The sequence below is a fragment of the Oncorhynchus keta genome, chromosome 33 (genome assembly GCF_023373465.1).
Source record: "Oncorhynchus keta strain PuntledgeMale-10-30-2019 chromosome 33, Oket_V2, whole genome shotgun sequence".
Classification (NCBI taxonomy): Eukaryota; Metazoa; Chordata; class Actinopteri; order Salmoniformes; family Salmonidae; genus Oncorhynchus; species Oncorhynchus keta.
Genome location: NC_068453.1, coordinates 8314319 through 8333056, shown reverse-complemented (window position 1 = coordinate 8333056; position 18738 = coordinate 8314319). Strand labels below are relative to the sequence as shown.

General features: G+C 47.5%; 2 protein-coding genes across 32 annotated transcripts in view; one reads left to right on the top strand and one right to left on the bottom strand.

Moving 5' to 3' along the window:
• The window catches only part of LOC118365925 (serine-rich adhesin for platelets-like), a 137117-nt gene that overhangs the window by 62348 nt on the left and 56031 nt on the right, over positions 1-18738 (top strand). For 20 of the 31 annotated variants that reach the window (XM_052491787.1, XM_052491784.1, XM_052491785.1 and 17 more), the window contains 3 exons: positions 4346-4399; positions 4616-4723; positions 4994-5101. In XM_052491787.1, coding sequence (XP_052347747.1) covers positions 4346-4399; positions 4616-4723; positions 4994-5101 — 270 coding nt within the window. The remainder of the gene's footprint in view (positions 1-4345; positions 4400-4615; positions 4724-4993; positions 5102-18738) is intronic. The other 11 variants (XM_052491773.1, XM_052491767.1, XM_052491788.1 and 8 more) reach the window with 7 other exon arrangements.
• LOC118365872 (islet amyloid polypeptide) overlaps positions 1-18738 on the bottom strand; it is a 127865-nt gene that overhangs the window by 106856 nt on the left and 2271 nt on the right. The window lies entirely within an intron of this gene.

The window sequence follows — 18738 nt, the reverse complement described above, 5'->3', positions numbered from 1 at the left end:
AGGACTGTATAAGTGACATAGCTACCTGCAGAGTATTACACAACAAAGTAAACACAGAGAAGTAACTTACAATAGGCAACAGAAGTAACTATAAAGAACAACAAGCAAGAATGTGCACGCACACTATACCACGAGTCCAGTTGATGGGTAGAGATAGAGAGGTTGATCTCTGTCTCTGCTTGAGGGAGACTGGGAGGAGAAGCAGGAGTTGGGCATCTGGGACACAAGCTGACTGCCTGTGATTTGCTGACCCCTGGCGACCATGACTCCTAGTAACTAATCAGTGGACAGGCGTGAAGGGACAGTTTACGACACCGCTGGCCTGCTTCGCTACAAACAGATTTTTCCTGCAATCTAGAGCCGTAATCATTATGCTTAATTGATTCTTCTGACATGTCTGGTAAGTATGCAGGCCATTTCAGCTTTCAGGATTTCTGTACAGATCCTTGCAGAACGTGGATTATCATGCTGAAACATGAGGCGATGGCGGCGGATGAGTGGCATGACAATTGTCCTCGGGGTCTCGTCACAGTATCTCTGTGCATTCAAATTGTTGTGTTGTGACAAGGTAGGGTGGTATACAGAAAATAGCCCTATTTGGTAAAAGACCAAGTCCATATTTTGGCAAGAACAGCTCAAAGAAGCAAAGAGAAACGGCAGTCCGTCATTACTTTAACCTTTGTTTGGTTACTACATGATTCCATATGTGTTATTTCATAGTTTTGATGTCTTCACTATTATTGTACAATGTTAAAAATAGTAAAAATAAAGAAAAACCCTTGAAAGAGTAGATGTGTCCAAACATTTGACTGGTTATGTCTATATTGTATATTGCAAATATGGTACAATCCAAGTGTGCAAAGCTCTTGGAGACTTCCCCAGAAAGATTCAAAGCTTTAACTGCTGCCAAAGGTGATTCTAACATGTATTGTGAAAACATGTAAATTAGATATTTCTGTATTTCATTTTCAATACGTTTGCAAAAATGTCAAACATGTTTTCAATTTGTCATTATGGTGTATTGTGTGTAGCTGGAAAGGATAAACAATTATAATTTCATCCATTTTGAATTCAGGCTGTAAGAAAACAAAATGTGGAATAAGTTAAGCGGTATGAACACTTTCTGAAGGCACTGTATATCTACAAGAACAATATAAATGAGTGACTCTTTGAAAGGGGGTCATATAAACATGGCCTTATTGTTTTCTTCTTCACAGCTATCATGCTATATTGGGCATCGTTTCTCAGACCAAATCTCCATTCTGGCTTAAACAAAGCAATCTGATCATGCTCCAGTCAAATTCACACTATAGGGAATGGCACAAAATGGCTTCTGTAAAGCACCTATACATTGTCCAATCAACATCCACACATTGATTTCATTCTTCGCATCTTTATTAAAACAAACACACTTGTGGAATGTTCAAAAGTGTGTGAGAGATTACCATTAACGTGTGTGTATGTGTGGGGTCAAGTTTGGCTGGTCATACATTTGCAAATAGCCGAGATTGGATATTTCAGCACCATGGACAGCAGCGAAATCGGAAAAGCGAGATCTGTCATTCAGCACCACATGGCAGTAGACAGCGGCCATCTCATGTGAAGTTGGCACTGGGAAAATCCCACGTAATGGGAAACGAGGCTTAGGAGGCAAAAAGACTGAAGGAGAAGACTCCCACAGGAACCTTATGCTAAACTGTTCTGCCACATTCATTTCAAATGTTACATATTTCGATCTGCAAATAATATAAACTGACTTTTCAAACTACACTGTACAGCTTTAGTGTGTCTGTGCATCATAGGTACAACTGCACGAAATTCCCCTCTCAAATATTTGTTTGTGAGAAACAATAAGAAAAACAACTGTTAGACTTTTACAATGCGCACTGTCGTGCATTTTTATATTACCAACAAGACAACGAAGTGATGGTCTATACGCGCCATGGAGACTTATAACGGATACTTCCCACCCAGCAAAAGTTCCCACGCTGAGCGATTTTGTTAACTACACTATTATGCATATAATTCAAGACAAACGTTTATTGGCATTCATACTCTTATTTTTAACCGATTAGCTTTGCAAAAGTGTACCTTATGTCAATTCAGAGCTCGGAAATATTGGAATAACGTGCTTAAGAGGACTCTGACACTCAAGGCGCACAACAAGATAACACAACAACCCTATTTTCAATTGACAATCATTGCTTTAAATATATATGGTTAATAGATTTGTATAGGCATATATAAACAATTAATTTCACTTGTAAACCAAGGTTGGATTAGTAGGTCTAAGCAGCATGTCGAAACAGGTTCCAATCCTCATATATACACATTATGACAAAATAAAGAGCTTAATCTTTCAAGACATAAAGACATAGAAGCATACCCATTTATAAAGGTTCTACACATTCCATTTCTCCATAGCAATAGAATGTAAACATTCTATTTTGTGCCAAACATTGCCTACAACTCAATTCTAAGTGTAGCATATTGGACGACTCCACAGTAATTGATCATTCGCGACATTAACTTATTCCTGTTATCTCTAGAGCATCTCGTATATCTATAGCGCTGCATTTCTTCACCATCTTACCATGGATAGGGTTTGGTGCATTCCGGAGTTCACTTATGGTCCCACAAATGTAATCTTTGGAGATATTCATTTTAGCATACTGTAAATACCTGTGCACAATGTGCATAACAAAGCATCATTATTGTCATTCTCTTCAAAGGAATTCTGCAGAAGCAGCCTTTATTTCCAGACTCTGCAGGCCTGCTGGGAGGAAAGATATTACAATAAACAGGTAAGATTCATCCCAAAAAAAAACATAAACAACAGAAAGAGAGTTGTATTTCAAGACAGTTTAGAGAAGATGGTCATAAGAGTTCTTAATAACACTCGCAAATTGTGATGCATGAACAGTTGTGAAATGTTGTGAGAGGCCCTTCAGAATGCACATGATATGGTATTTCGTGGCACTGTCTCACACCTTACCTCATCTTGCAGAAGAAGCTCATGGTCCACTATCTGCTGCTCCAGAGTCAAGGCCAGGTCCCGCACCATGTCACCACGGAGCACATGAGCGACTGGCTGGTGTCTCAGGGCAAAAAATCCCTTAGGGAGAGGTGAGTACCACTTCATCACTCACCTTCACTGCCATTCCCTGCCACCAGCAGCACTCCAAGAGGTGTGGGTAAAATAAACAACAGAAAAATTGGAAGCCTGGAAAGTTGAATTGCTCTGTGTTTTATTTGAAGGGTGTGGAAGGAAACCCTGGAGGAGGGGAATGACCTCGCTCGGCTGGTAAGACAATGAGAGTTAGACACATACTACAAGTCAGTGAGCTCTTTACTAGCCTTTCAACAACTAGTTAGTAAAGCAGAATCGATATGTTGTGAAATTTCACTAATCGGACTTCCTGTTTCCTACGGCAGACCTGGGAAGTCAATACTTGCCTAAAAATGATAGACATAGAGCACGAGGCTGTCTGCAAGCTCCGCCGCTCCTTGCACTCCACCTCGCCAGCTGACATGTGAGTTCCATGTACTGTCCTGCATATGACTTGATCCATTTATCTTCACATCTGTAACTATGCAGAAACAGACTAAGACAGTGTTTTCTGTGAGCACATTGCACATCGTTTAGCTTTGTCTTCTCCTTTTTGTTGATTTCAGCGACCCCAAGGTCCACAGCATCATGGAAAGAGCTGTAAGGAGCATTATGGGCGAGCTGTCCAATGAGCCCCGTAGCAACCTACTCAGCCCATCCCAGGTGGTTGTGGAGGTGGTGCCCAGGCTCCTCCTGGCCCTGTGGCTTCAGCCAGAGGAAGGCCATAGGGTGCACCCAATCCTAATAAGCGGGTTGGCCGTGGGCATGGTGGCGGCCGTAGTGGAGAAGCTCTCCAGCATGTTAAAGGCCCCTTCTCCTCAAATCCCTTTCTCCCCGCTGCGGCTTTTGAATCTGTGTGGTCAATCCTCGGGAGAATCAGTCAGTCCTTCTCCACGGATGACCTCCAGAGCCCATTTTATGTGAGATCTGTCTGTGCCTTTGTGGCTGACGAGGTACAGAGCTGCTTCCAGCCCCTGCAGCCACTTTACCAGTCCTCCCTGTGTCGCCGCGGCCATCTCCACCGCACCTCCAGACATCCGAGCAGGTGAGTAGCAATGATAGAGAGCACTCTGACAGATGCCTGTTGTGATGACATCTCGGTGACTTGTAGTAGTAGAGCTCATCAGGATTGTTGTTGTCACTCCTAACACAGAGGCAGACCCGGCTTCTTCCCACATGGAGGTTGTGAATATCAACGCTAACACAGAGGCAGACCAGGATTCTTCCCACCTGGAGGTTGTGGACATCACCGCTAACATAGAGGCAGACCAGGTGTATTCCCACCTAGAGGTTGTGGACATCACCGCTAACATAGAGGCAGACCAGGTGTCTTCCCACCTAGAGGTTGTGGACATCACCGCTAACATAGAGGCAGACTCTGCTTCTTCCCACTTGGAGGTTGTGGACATCACCGCTAGCATAGAGGCAGACTCTGCTTCTTCCCACCTAGAGGTTGTTGACATCACCGCAAACATAGAGGCAGACTCTGCTTCTTCCCACTTGGAGGTTGTGGACATCACCGCTAGCATAGAGGCAGACTCTGCTTCTTCCCACTTGGAGGTTGTGGACATCACCGCAAACATAGAGGCAGACTCTGCTTCTTCCCACTTGGAGGTTGTGGACATCACCGCTAGCATAGAGGCAGACCAGGCATCTTCCCACTTGGAGGTTGTGGACATCACCGCAAACATAGAGGCAGACCAGGCTTCTTCCCACTTGGAGGTTGTGGACATCACCGCAAACATAGAGGCAGACCAGGCTTCTTCCCACTTGGAGGTTGTGGACATCACCGCAAACATAGAGGCAGACCAGGCATCTTCCTACTTGGAGGTTGTGGACATCACCGCTAGCATAGAGGCAGACTCTGCTTCTTCCCACCTGGAGGTTGTGGACATCACCGCTAGCATAGAGGCAGACTCTGCTTCTTCCCACTTGGAGGTTGTGGACATCACCGCAAACATAGAGGCAGACTCTGCTTCTTCCCACCTGGAGGTTGTGGACATCACCGCTAGCATAGAGGCAGACCAGGCATCTTCCCACTTGGAGGTTGTGGACATCACCGCTAGCATAGAGGTAGACCCTGCTTCTTCCCACCTGGAAGCTGCGGACATCGGCCCTAAAACAGAGGCAGACAGAGCTTGTTCCCACTTGGAGGTTGTGGAAATCACCCCTAAGACAGAGGCAGACCTGGCTAATTCACACCTGGAGGTTCAGGACATCACCCCTCAGACACAGCAAGATCCAGCTTCTTCCCACCTAAATGTTGTGGACATCACCCCTAATAGGGAGGCAGAGCCAATCTCTTCCCTCGTGGAGGTTGTGGATGTCACACCTGAAGAAAGGACTCTCAAGATGGCCATCGTCGCCACTCTGCCAACTGACATCCAAGCAGGTTAGAAACACTGACAGGTCCATTTGTCATGACATCTTAGTAGAACCTTTCAACTGGCCAGTGTTTAGAACCTACAGTTTGCATTTGTTTACATTCTGTCCCTCTTTTCTCCCTTTCCAGAGGATGTTGCTGTGGTCATCCCAGATGTCACCCCACACGTCACCAAGGATGTGACACTGGATGTTCCATGCAGAGCTGCATGCAAAGGGAAAGTCCGCCAATTTTTTATCAGGCTTTTGAGGGCAGTGTGCTGCTGCGCCTGCCACAAGGAAGAGGAGGAACAATATTAGTTATTTGTCAGACCTTCAGAAATGGGATTGAACCATAGAACATTAAATTATTTGCATTATAATAATTGGATTCAATTTTGCTTTTCTTGTTTACTACTTAATTTCAGAACATTTCTATAAAATTTCACTTTGCAAGTGTGGAGTAGGTTGTGTAAATAAGTTGGAAACATCCCAATTGTAATTATTTTAATGATTTACTTACTACATGTAAAAAAAAAAGTAGTATTTGATAACAAAAAAATGGAGGGAGCTCAACCAACGTTGAGTTGAGGTGCAACCAAAACCCTTAATCATCATAGGAAATGAAAAGGCGCAACTCTTGCGCACTATAAAAAATGCATTTTTTATTCAAGCAAGGTTAAAAGATGAACATTTTGGCCCCGTCTATGACGATATGCAAGTTGTAAAAGGGTGACCCAGACTCACCCTTTTTCTTGAGGGTTGCAGACAGTGAAAATATATCATTAAGTAAATGGGACTTGATATCCTGTTCTGGCTACCTCTTTAGGGGTGTGCACCTTAAATCTCTAACGGTTTGTTGTGGGGTTCGGTTGTTCTGGGGAGAGTCTGAAGTTCGATCTTTAGCAATGAGTGTGGAGGCTGTCCCCCTCCCAAAGTGTAATGACTGCGATGATGAAAACTAGGAGGAGCCACTGAGACATGTGATGAGGGCAAGGAAGATCACTCTGCAAGGACGGGATAGGACACATCACAACACTGCTGCTCATTCATATTCAAACCCACCTCAGACTATGCACACAAACATGGGATGCACACACTCATTGGCGCACGCCCCCACACACACACAATGAACTTACCTGTACGTATCACATCATGTCACCCACTTCTCCTCCATCCCACTACCTAGTCTCCAGTACCTAGTCCACACGCTCCACAACTCACTCGTCTGGTGAAAAGAGGTGAAATGAAGGTAGTAGGAAAAGGGAATTCCACAGTAACTATGCTGAACAAAAATTTAAACGCAACATGTGAAGTGTTGGTCCCATGTTTCATGAGCTGAATTGAAAGATCCCAGAAGTTTTCCATACGCACAAAAAGCTTATTTCTCTCATGTTTTATGCAGAAATTTGTTAGCATTTCTCCTTTGCCAAAATAATCCATCCACCTGACAGGTGTGGCATATCAAGAAAATGATTAAACAGCATGATCATTACACAGGTGCACCTTGTGCTGGAGACACAAAAAAAGCCACTCTAAAATATGCAGTTTTGTCACACAACACAATGCCACAGATGCCCCTCAAGTTTTGAGGGAATGTGCAATTGGCATGCTGACTGCAGGAATGTCTACCAGAGCTGTTGCCAGAGAATTTAATGTTCATTTCTCTAACATAAGCCTCCCACAACGTTTGACAGTACATCCAACCGGCCTCACAACCGGAGACAAAGTGTCACCACTCCAGCCGATGACCTCCACATCCTGCTTCTTCACCAGCAGGGTCGTCTGAGACCAGCCACACGGACAGCTGATTAAACTGAGGAGTATTTCTGTCTGTAATAAAACCCTTTTGTGGGGAAAAACTAATTCCCCGATTGGCTGGGCCCTGCCCAGCTCCCCCACTGATTTCCTTATTTGAACTGTGCACCTATACCTCTGCCTGACTGGCTCACCACCACCGACAGTCCCCAGTCCCCAGGGGGCCTGCAGACAGAGACTTACAAAGAAAGGCTCCTACAGTCGTTAAGTGAAGAGTTTTACCCATAGGCCTGAGTTAGGGAGACATGACTCACACGCACCTGTGGTTTACACCTACTCTTTCCAGGGTTTTTCTTTATGCCAAGAGCATTCAAACTATCATCAAGGCAAAGGGTGGCTACTTTGAAGAATCTAAAATCTAAAATATATTTGGATTTGTTTAAAACTTTTTGGTTACTACATGATTCCATATGTGTTATTTCATCATTTTAATGTCTTCACTATTATTCTACAATGTAGAAAATAGTACAAATAAAGAAAAACCCTTTAAACTTTTGGCTGGTACTGTATGTTTTATTACAAGATAATACATCATGGTTATAGTGTTTCTTATGCCTCATAGATTAAAATGAGACTGTTGAGTGCGACTGACGATCTGGGGAATTGAGAGACAGTGAAAGGGTGGGTTAAGGAGATTGGATAAGGAGAGAAAATGGAGATGAAGGAGTCTGGGGTGTGAACGAGTTGGAGGTGGAGAGACAACGATGACAGAGCGAAGAGAAAAAATGCTTGTATTGTATCATTTCATGAGTCTATCAAAAGTTGTGATGAGCTAACAATATGGCGTTCATACTTGGTTCTTGAAACAAGAACTGAGGAATGAGACAGGCTTGCAAACATGAAAAAGGACACCAGGCACATTCTGAATGTCTCATGTAACAATTAGTCTTTTGCCAAATAAAGGTGTGTGAGGCTCTTTTTGATAAAATAGCTTGACAGACATGACCACATCAGCTCTGTGCTGTCACCAAGTGGTGACTAATGTTCATTACAATAATAGTTAGAATCGTCATCACAATAATAATGCCAATACAGGAAAACAACAACACCAACTCCTTAAAACAACAGTTGTTGAGACAAATAACCTTTCACTTAGCAGATGGTTATTGTTAAAAGTAGTGCTGCACTCGACAAATGTCATTTGAGATGCCCCTATAGAAAATGGATAGAGCTGGGTCAACGAACTCGGAACGCACCACAGGAACCACCGCAAGCCAATCACTATGGAGATGACCATGGAACTCTCCAGCAGTGTCCTCTTAGATGGAACATCTCCTGGGAATCTTGAGTAGTTCTAAACAGAGTGCAGCTGCAACCAAACTCACCAAGTCTGTTTTACCCTGCTTACAGAGCCCCATGGCTGGGTGTTTTTAAGCTCCACACCCTCAGCTGACTCCTGGTCTCCCTGAAGCTTCCTCTTGATCATCAGGACGACAAGGCCCAGTAGCACGTAGGCACATGCATCCAGAGCCAGCACCACACCTAAGAGTGAAAGAGAGACTCCAATTGGACTCCAGACTCCAGCCTGGTCTCATTGACTAGATGTAACATAGAAAATGTAAATCTGGGGACCGAGACACTACGGTTTCGTATTATATGTTACGTTTGGTATGGATATGTAAGATTCCAAGAACACAGGATGAGATGTTACTATCCTTTGTGCAAGCACTTCCAAGAGTTAATGAACAGTGAGCGTGGTGAAATTTGGGGAGCGGATCGTCAGTAGTGTACCTTTGGTTCCTAGGGTGTTTCGGCCTTTCACACTATACACCCTCCCCAAAGGCGGCCAGCGACAGGGTGATCAATCCTACGCTTGCGTCCCATTCCCAATTAGTCATAGGAGTTGCCTTGTTGTTGATAGCCAACATCCCATGGGACTATGCATGGCAGGGGCGTCCTCCTCCCTGAGTCAAGCATTGTTGACCGCATACCTCCTGGCCCTCTCACTTCGGGGCCCAGCTGGGGTCTTTCCTCTTCATCCAGAGCCACTGACTGCTGCCTTCTGCCGCCTCTGATACAGCTTTGATTGCCGAACGCTGGCTCTGGCCCTTAATTCCCAGGTCTCTAAGCAGTCTGGTTGTAGATGTTGCCACAAAACCTCTGCAGCCCACCTCCACTGGTCGGACTTCTGTGTTCCAGCCATGATGCCGTGCTTCGGCAGCTAGATAAGCATAGCGCAGATGTTTTCGCTCATAAGCCTCATCTATTGAGTTTTCCCAGGGTCCTGTGAGCTCAATGATGAAGACCTTATTGAGTGAACTGGACCAGAGCACCATGTCAGGTCTTAGGGTGGTGGTTGCGATCTCCGGAGGAAACACAAGTTGCCGGCCAATGTCAGCTAGCATTTTCCAGTCGCGGGCCAAGCGCAGCTGGTCTCGCTCTAATGGTGTAGAGCCGCTCTTCGGTGGTTTAGCCCCTTCGCGGACAAAGTTTGTCCGTAAGGAGTGTGATGCTGCTGTGGGTGGTAGGGAGTTGGTGGCAGCTCGCTTGTCCTCCAGGGCGGACGCAAGGTTTTTAAGGACTTGGTTGTGACGCCAAGTGTAGCGTCCTTGGGTGAGGCTTGTTTTACACCCTGTGAGAATGTGCCTGAGGTTGGCTGGCATGGAACAGAGGGCACAGTCCGGATCTTCACCATACTATTGGTGAAGATTAACTGGTGTTGGAAGGACGTCATATGTTGCTCTGATGGAAAAGCTCAACCGCCTCGCTTCCATGGCCCACAGATCCTTCCAGCTGATCTTCCTCTTCTCCACACTGTCCCATCGAGTCCACTGTCCCTGTTTGGCAAGAGAGACTGCCTTGGCCCACCTTGCAGCCTCCTCCTGATGGCGTACTTCCTGCACTACCATCTTCCGCCGCTCTGGTGCAGTGGCCTTACTCCAAGCAGCACGGCTAGTTAGCCCAAGGCCCCCTCTCCCTTGCTGAACATGACCCACAATGTCAGCATGTCTGAGGGCTGCTGTTGCCTCCTGGACTGCTTTTCCTGGCCTCCATTTGCGCCCAGTTGCCAAGGTCGGCGCGTTGTTGCTCACCACTGGGTCTTGAGATTCATTCAGTGTCATCTGGAGCCTGGTTTTTGCACACTTGAATTCCTCTGTTAGACTGGTGAGGGGCAGCTTGAGGACACCATCTCCATAGAGGCCTATGGTGGTAAGGCATCGTGGAACTCCGAGCCACTTCTTTAAGTAGCCTGTGACTCCTCTTTCCATCTTCTCCACTGTTGAGATTGGAACCTCATACAGTGCTAAGGGCCACAACACCCGGGGTAGGAGACCAAACTGCAGACACCAGGCCTTTAACTTTCCAGGTAGCTGGGTGTTGTCGATGGACTGTAGGCTACTACTGATGTCTTTGTGCAGCTGTTGCACCTGGTCTTTATCCTTCAGGCTTGCATCATACCACCTTCCAAGGCTTTTTATAGGCTGCTCAGACACTGTTGGGATTTGGTCATCTCCGATGAAGAATTTCAGGTCAGAGAGTACTCCCTTCACAATCGAGATGCTGCGTGACTTGGATGGTTTAATCTTCATACGGGCCCAGCTGATGTTCTCCTCGAGTTTTCTGAGCAGTCTCCTGGTGCATGGGACAGTGGTGGTCAATGTTGTAATGTCGTCCATGTAGGCTCTGAGTGGAGGGAGGCGGAAACCAGAGTCGACTCGCTGTCCACCAACAACCCATTTTGAGGATCTGATGATAACCTCCATTGCCATTGTGAATGCCAACGGAGAAATGGTACATCCCGCCATTATACCTACATTCAGGCACTGCCATGAGGTGGTGAACTCTGAGGTGGTGAAGCAGAACTGCAGATCCTGGAAGTACGACTTCACCAGGTTTGTGATGGTGTCCGGTATGTGGAAAAATCTGAAGGCAGACCACAGGAGTTCATGGGGCACAGAGCCAAATGCATTGGCGAGGTCGAGGAAGACTACATGGAGGTCCCTTTTCTCCACCTTGGCCATTTGGATCTGGTGCCAGATCATGCTGGAATGTTCCAAGCAGCCAGAGAACCCTGATATTCCTGCCTTCTGTACAGATGTATCGACGTACGCATTCCTTTGCAGGTACTCGGCCATCCTCTGGGCAATGACCCTAAAGAAGATTTTACCCTCGACATTCAGTAAGGAGATTGGGCGGAATTGGCTGATGTTCACTGCATCCTTCTCCTTAGGGATCAGGACCCCGCCTGCCCTACGCCACACTTTGGGTATTATCTTCTTCTGCCAAGCTGTTCTCATAAGCCCCCAGAGGAACCTCAGGACATCTGGTGCGTTCTTATACACTTTGTACGGGACTCCATTTGGCCCCGGGGCTGATGCTGTTCTTGCCCGTCGAACTGTGTTTTCCACCTCTTTCCATGTCGGAGGGCTGGTCTCAATATGATGTTCCGGGGGTTCAATAGGTGGGATATCTGATGGGATGGCCAGATGTTCATGTCGCTTTGAGTCAAAGTTTGTTGTTCTCAGGTGCTCCTCTAGGTCTTTCTTTGTTGTTTTTAGAGCTCCACTTTTTTCCTTTGTGAAGAGACTTTTAAGGAACTTGAAGGGATCTTTATAGAATCGAGTTCTAGTTTGTTCTTTCTTCCTTCTGCGTTTCCGTAGGTTCTCTGCTCTACGGAGGGATGCCAACCGGGTTTTGATGTCAGCCTGAAGTGCCTCTATGCCCTCCTTTTCCACTTCCGAGGCCTTCTTCCACTGTTTCTTAAGCTGCCGCCTTTCTTGAACGAGGCGCTTGATTTCTTGTTGCCTCCTGGAAACTGGTGGGGTTGGAACCTTTCTCCCGCCTTTTGCCTCTTCCACTCCAAATCTTTCTGTCCCGTACTCATAGATGATGTCCCCCATCCTCTCCAACTTCTTCTCCACTGTGCCTCGAAGTTTCTCGAGGGTCAAGGTAAGGTCAGTCAGTATTCACTGTTTCCCACAACTTCTTGTCACTGGCGCCAGGCCACTTCACATACGGTCTGTGCCCTGGTAGTCTCCTCTCGACTGCAGGTCTGGGAGGCTGGGTGAGTTCCACTCCTGTTGTTGGTTCCACCTCAGTTGCTACTTCGGTGCTTGAGTTTACGTCCTCCATGACAGTGGTACTGATGCACTGCAAACTATGGTTTGCGTCCAGTTGCTGTGCTTCATTCGACTGATTTGATCGCTTTCGCAGAAAGTAATCAATGCGAGTTCTCTGTCTCTCTTTATCCAAACACCCCTTCTTCCCCTGGTGGATCTTCAACCCATGGTGTGATGTAACTTTCCTCCAACCACAGACACATACCTGCATCTGTTTGTGGCCCACTGTTGCAGCAGAACTTGTGACAGTTGCTGTGGTGTTCTCTTGTGCTGTGCTCTCATTACTCGTAGTCGTTTCCAGTCCAGTCGTTACCATGTTGTCAGCTGATGAGTCATCTTCCGCCCCGCTCTCGCAGACTCTAGGGGTATTCTCGTATGTTGACTTTCTGTAGCTAAAGCGGGTGTTTCCAACATACTGCGAAGCATGGGAAACTACAGAAATGGGAAGCTACCCCATGACTGTCCCAGTGGGGTCTATTCCCTCCTGTCAGCCGTCTCTCCGTGCCGCCACAAGGACTTTCCCCTGTTGTCAGCTGATCTTTCTCAGCAGTCACTGGACAAGTCCAGATATTCAGATTCCAAGAACACAGGATGAGATGTTACTATCCTTTGTGCAAGCACTTCCAAGAGTTAATGAACAGTGAGCGTGGTGAAATTTGGGGAGCGCATCGTCAGTAGTGTACCTTTGGTTCCTAGGGTGTTTCGGCCTTTCACACTATACACCCTCCCCAAAGGCGGCCAGTGACAGGGTGATCAATCCTACGCTTGCGTCCCATTCCCAATTAGTCATAGGAGTTGCCTTGTTGTTGATAGCCAACATCCCATGGGACTATGCATGGCAGGGGCGTCCTCCTCCCTGAGTCAAGCATTGTTGACCGCATACCTCCTGGCCCTCTCACTTCGGGGCCCAGCTGGGGTCTTTCCTCTTCATCCAGAGCCACTGACTGCTGCCTTCTGCCGCCTCTGTTACAGCTTTGATTGCCGAACGCTGGCTCTGGCCCTTAATTCCCAGGTCTCTAAGCAGTCTGGTTGTAGATGTTGCCACAAAACCTCTGCAGCCCACCTCCACTGGTCGGACTTCTGTGTTCCAGCCATGATGCCGTGCTTCGGCAGCTAGATCAGCATAGCGCAGATGTTTTCGCTCATAAGCCTCATCTACTGAGTTTTCCCAGGGTACTGTGAGCTCAATGATGAAGACCTTATTGAGTGAACGGGACCAGAGCACCATGTCAGGTCTTAGGGTGGTGGTTGCGATCTCCGGAGGAAACACAAGTTGCCGGCCAATGTCAGCTAGCATTTTCCAGTCGCGGGCCAAGCGCAGGTCTCGCTCTAATGGTGTAGAGCCGCTCTTCGGTGGTTTAGCCCCTTCGCGGACAAAGTTTGTCCGTAAGGAGTGTGATGCTGCTGTGGGTGGTAGGGAGTTGGTGGCAGCTCGCTTGTCCTCCAGGGTGGACGCAAGGTTTTTAAGGACTTGGTTGTGACGCCAAGTGTAGCGTCCTTGGGTGAGGCTTGTTTTACACCCTGTGAGAATGTGCCTGAGGTTGGCTGGCATGGAACAGAGGGCACAGTCCGGATCTTCACCATACCATTGGTGAAGATTAACTGGTGTTGGAAGGACGTCATATGTTGCTCTGATGGAAAAGCTCAACCGCCTCGCTTCCATGGCCCACAGATCCTTCCAGCTGATCTTCCTCTTCTCCACACTGTCCCATCGAGTCCACTGTCCCTGTTTGGCAAGAGAGACTGCCTTGGCCCACCTTGCAGCCTCCTCCTGATGGCGTACTTCCTGCACTACCATCTTCCGCCGCTCTGGTGCAGTGGCCTTACTCCAAGCAGCACGGCTAGTTAGCCCAAGGCCTCCTCTCCCTTGCTGAACATGACCCACAATGTCAGCATGTCTGAGGGCTGCTGTTGCCTCCTGGACTGCTTTTCCTGGCCTCCATTTGCGCCCAGTTGCCAAGGTCGGCGCGTTGTTGCTCACCACTGGGTCTTGAGATTCATTCAGTGTCATCTGGAGCCTGGTTTTTGCACACTTGAATTCCTCTGTTAGACTGGTGAGGGGCAGCTTGAGGACACCATCTCCATAGAGGCCTATGGTGGTAAGGCATCGTGGAACTCCGAGCCACTTCTTTAAGTAGCCTGTGACTCCTCTTTCCATCTTCTCCACTGTTGAGATTGGAACCTCATACAGTGCTAAAGGGCCACAACACCCGGGGTAGGAGACCAAACTGCAGACACCAGGCCTTTAACTTTCCAGGTAGCTGGGTGTTGTCGATGGACTGTAGGCTACTACTGATGTCTTTGTGCAGCTGTTGCACCTGGTCTTTATCCTTCAGGCTTGCATCATACCACCTTCCAAGGCTTTTTACAGGCTGCTCAGACACTGTTGGGATAAAGACAGATAGTTACTTAAGACAAAAATGAAAGAAGGGTGGTTCGTCAGGGTGGATGGGTTGGCATATAACACGAATGTCTAGCAACCCAAAGGTTGCGAGTTCCAATCTGATCACGGCCAACTTGAGAATTTTAACTAACTAGAAACTTTTTTAACTACTTATTAATTTTTAGCTAATTTTTCAAATACTTAGCATGTTAGCTAATCCCTTCCCCAAACACTAACCTTAACCCTTTTAGCTAATCCTTCCCCTTACCCTAACCTTTACCCTGTAACCTAACTCCTAAACGTAACCCTACACCCTCACCTAACTAATGTTAGCCAACTGGCTAACGTTAGCCACCTAGCTAGAATTCTTATCATACGTTTTGCAAATTTGTAACATGTTGTATGTTTTGCAAATTCATAACATACAGTATAATATGAATTGTAATTCGTAACATATTGTAAAAAATGGGTGATAGACATTCACAAATGAATACATACCATATCATACCAAATACGGTGTCTCTGATATACATACAGAATAATACGAAATGCTCTGAGACCAGGTTGCACTAGCACCTCCCCCGGCTGGTAAGAAGGCAACCTCTGAGTTACATTCAACGATACATTATTGACACACACTAATGAAATGGACATGGAAAGGTAGTGGTTCAGTAACGGACAGAAAACAGGGGTGATGAATATACACAATAACTGATAGCACAAGTAGAGCAACAACACTGTTAACAAAGGAAGGATTGTATAAGTGGCATAGCTACCTGCAGAGTATTACACAACAAAGTAAACACAGAGAAGTAACTTACAATAGGCAACAGAAGTAACTATAAAGAACAACAAGCAAGAATGTGCACGCACACTATACCACGAGTCCAGTTGATGGGCAGAGATAGAGAGGTTGATCTCTGTCTCTGCTTGAGGGAGACTGGGAGGAGAAGCAGGAGTTGGGGATCTGGGACACAAGCTGACTGCCTGTGATTTGCTGACCCCCTGGCGACCATGACCCCTAGAAACTAATCAGTGGACAGGCGTGAAGGGACAGTTTACGACACCGCTGGCCTGCTTAGCTACAAACAGATTTTTCCTGCAATCTAGAGCCGTAATCATTATGCTTAATTGATTCTTCTGACATGTCTGGTAAGTATGCAGGCCATTTCAGCTTTCAGGATTTCTGTACAGATCCTTGCAGGCCGTGGATTATCATGCTGAAACATGAGGTGATGGCGGCGGATGAGTGGCATGACAATTGTCCTCGGGGTCTCGTCACAGTATCTCTGTGCATTCAAATTGTCATTGATAGAATGCAATTGTGTTCCCTGTCCATGGCTTATGCCAGCCCATACCATAACCCAACTGCCACCATGGGGCATTCTATTCACAACGTTGACATCAGCAAATCGCTCGTCCACACGTTGCCTTACATGTGGTCTGCAGTTGTGAGGCCAGTTGGACGTACTGCCAAATTCTCTAAAGCCGCCTCGGCTTATGGTAGAGAAATTAACATTCAATTCTCTGGCAACAGTCATTTGCATTCTCCCTCAAAACTTGAAACATCTGTGGCATTGTGTTGTGTGACAAAACTGCACATTTTAGAGAGGCCTTTTATTGTCCCCCAGCACAAGGTGCACCTATGTAATGATCATGCTGTTTAAACAAATCCAAATATATTTTATATTTGATATTCTTCAAAGTACATTTACATTTAAGTCATTTAGCAGACGCTCTTATCCAGAGCGACTTACAAATTGGTGCATTCACCTTATGACATCCAGTGGAACAGCCACTTTACAATAGTGCATCTAAATCTTTTAAGGGGGGGGTGAGAAGGATTACTTTATCCTATCCTAGGTATTCCTTAAAGAGGTGGGGTTTCAGGTGTCTCCGGAAGGTGGTGATTGACTCCGCTGTCCTGGCGTCGTGAGGGAGTTTGTTCCACCATTGGGGGCCAGAGCAGCAAACAGTTTTGACTGGGCTGAGCGGGAACTGTACTTCCTCAGTGGTAGGGAGGCGAGCAGGCCAGAGGTGGATGAACGCAGTGCCCTTGTTTGGGTGTAGGGCCTGATCAGAGCCTGGAGGTACTGAGGTGCCGTTCCCCTCACAGCTCCGTAGGCAAGCACCATGGTCTTGTAGCGGATGCGAGCTTCAACTGGAAGCCAGTGGAGAGAGCGGAGGAGCGGGGTGACGTGAGAGAACTTGGGAAGGTTGAACACCAGACGGGCTGCGGCGTTCTGGATGAGTTGTAGGGGTTTAATGGCACAGGCAGGGAGCCCAGCCAACAGCGAGTTGCAGTAATCCAGACGGGAGATGACAAGTGCCTGGATTAGGACCTGCGCCGCTTCCTGTGTGAGGCAGGGTCGTACTCTGCGGATGTTGTAGAGCATGAACCTACAGGAACGGGCCACCGCCTTGATGTTAGTTGAGAACGACAGGGTGTTGTCCAGGATCACGCCAAGGTTCTTAGCGCTCTGGGAGGAGGACACAATGGAGTTGTCAACCGTGATGGCGAGATCATGGAACGGGCAGTCCTTCCCCGGGAGGAAGAGCAGCTCCGTCTTGCCGAGGTTCAGCTTGAGGTGGTGATCCGTCATCCACACTGATATGTCTGCCAGACATGCAGAGATGCGATTCGCCACCTGGTCATCAGAAGGGGGAAAGGAGAAGATTAATTGTGTGTCGTCTGCATAGCAATGATAGGAGAGACCATGTGAGGTTATGACAGAGCCAAGTGACTTGGTGTATAGCGAGAATAGGAGAGGGCCTAGAACAGAGCCCTGGGGGACACCAGTGGTGAGAGCGCGTGGTGAGGAGACAGATTCTCGCCACGCCACCTGGTAGGAGCGACCTGTCAGGTAGGACGCAATCCAAGCGTGGGCCGCGCCGGAGATGCCCAACTCGGAGAGGGTGGAGAGGAGGATCTGATGGTTCACAGTATCGAAGGCAGCCGATAGGTCTAGAAGGATGAGAGCAGAGGAGAGAGAGTTAGCTTTAGCAGTGCGGAGCGCCTCCGTGATACAGAGAAGAGCAGTCTCAGTTGAATGACTAGTCTTGAAACCTGACTGATTTGGATCAAGAAGGTCATTCTGAGAGAGATAGCGGGAGAGCTGGCCAAGGACGGCACGTTCAAGAGTTTTGGAGAGAAAAGAAAGAAGGGATACTGGTCTGTAGTTGTTGACATCGGAGGGATCGAGTGTAGGTTTTTTCAGAAGGGGTGCAACTCTCGCTCTCTTGAAGACGGAAGGGACGTAGCCAGCGGTCAGGGATGAGTTGATGAGCGAGGTGAGGTAAGGGAGAAGGTCTCCGGAAATGGTCTGGAGAAGAGAGGAGGGGATAGGGTCGAGCGGGCAGGTTGTTGGGCGGCCGGCCGTCACAAGACGCGAGATTTCATCTGGAGAGAGAGGGGAGAAAGAGGTCAGAGCACAGGGTAGGGCAGTGTGAGCAGAACCAGCGGTGTCGTTTGACTTAGCAAACGAGGATCTGATGTCGTCGACCTTCTTTTCAAAATGGTTGATGAAGTCATCTGCAGAGAGGGTGGAGGGTGGGGGAGGGGGAGGAGGATTCAGGAGGGAGGAGAAGGTGGCAAAGAGCTTCCTAGGGTTAGAGGCAGATGCTTGGAATTTAGAGTGGTAGAAAGTGGCTTTAGCAGCAGAGACAGAGGAGGAAAATGTAGAGAGGAGGGAGTGAAAGGATGCCAGGTCCGCAGGGAGGCGAGTTTTCCTCCATTTCCGCTCGGCTGCCCGGAGCCCTGTTCTGTGAGCTCGCAATGAGTCGTCGAGCCACGGAGCGGGAGGGGAGGACCGAGCCGGCCTGGAGGATAGGGGACATAGAGAGTCAAAGGATGCAGAAAGGGAGGAGAGGAGGGTTGAGGAGGCAGAATCAGGAGATAGGTTGGAGAAGTTTTGAGCAGAGGGAAGAGATGATAGGATGGAAGAGGAGAGAGTAGCGGGGGAGAGAGAGCGAAGGTTGGGACGGCGCGATACCATCCGAGTAGGGGC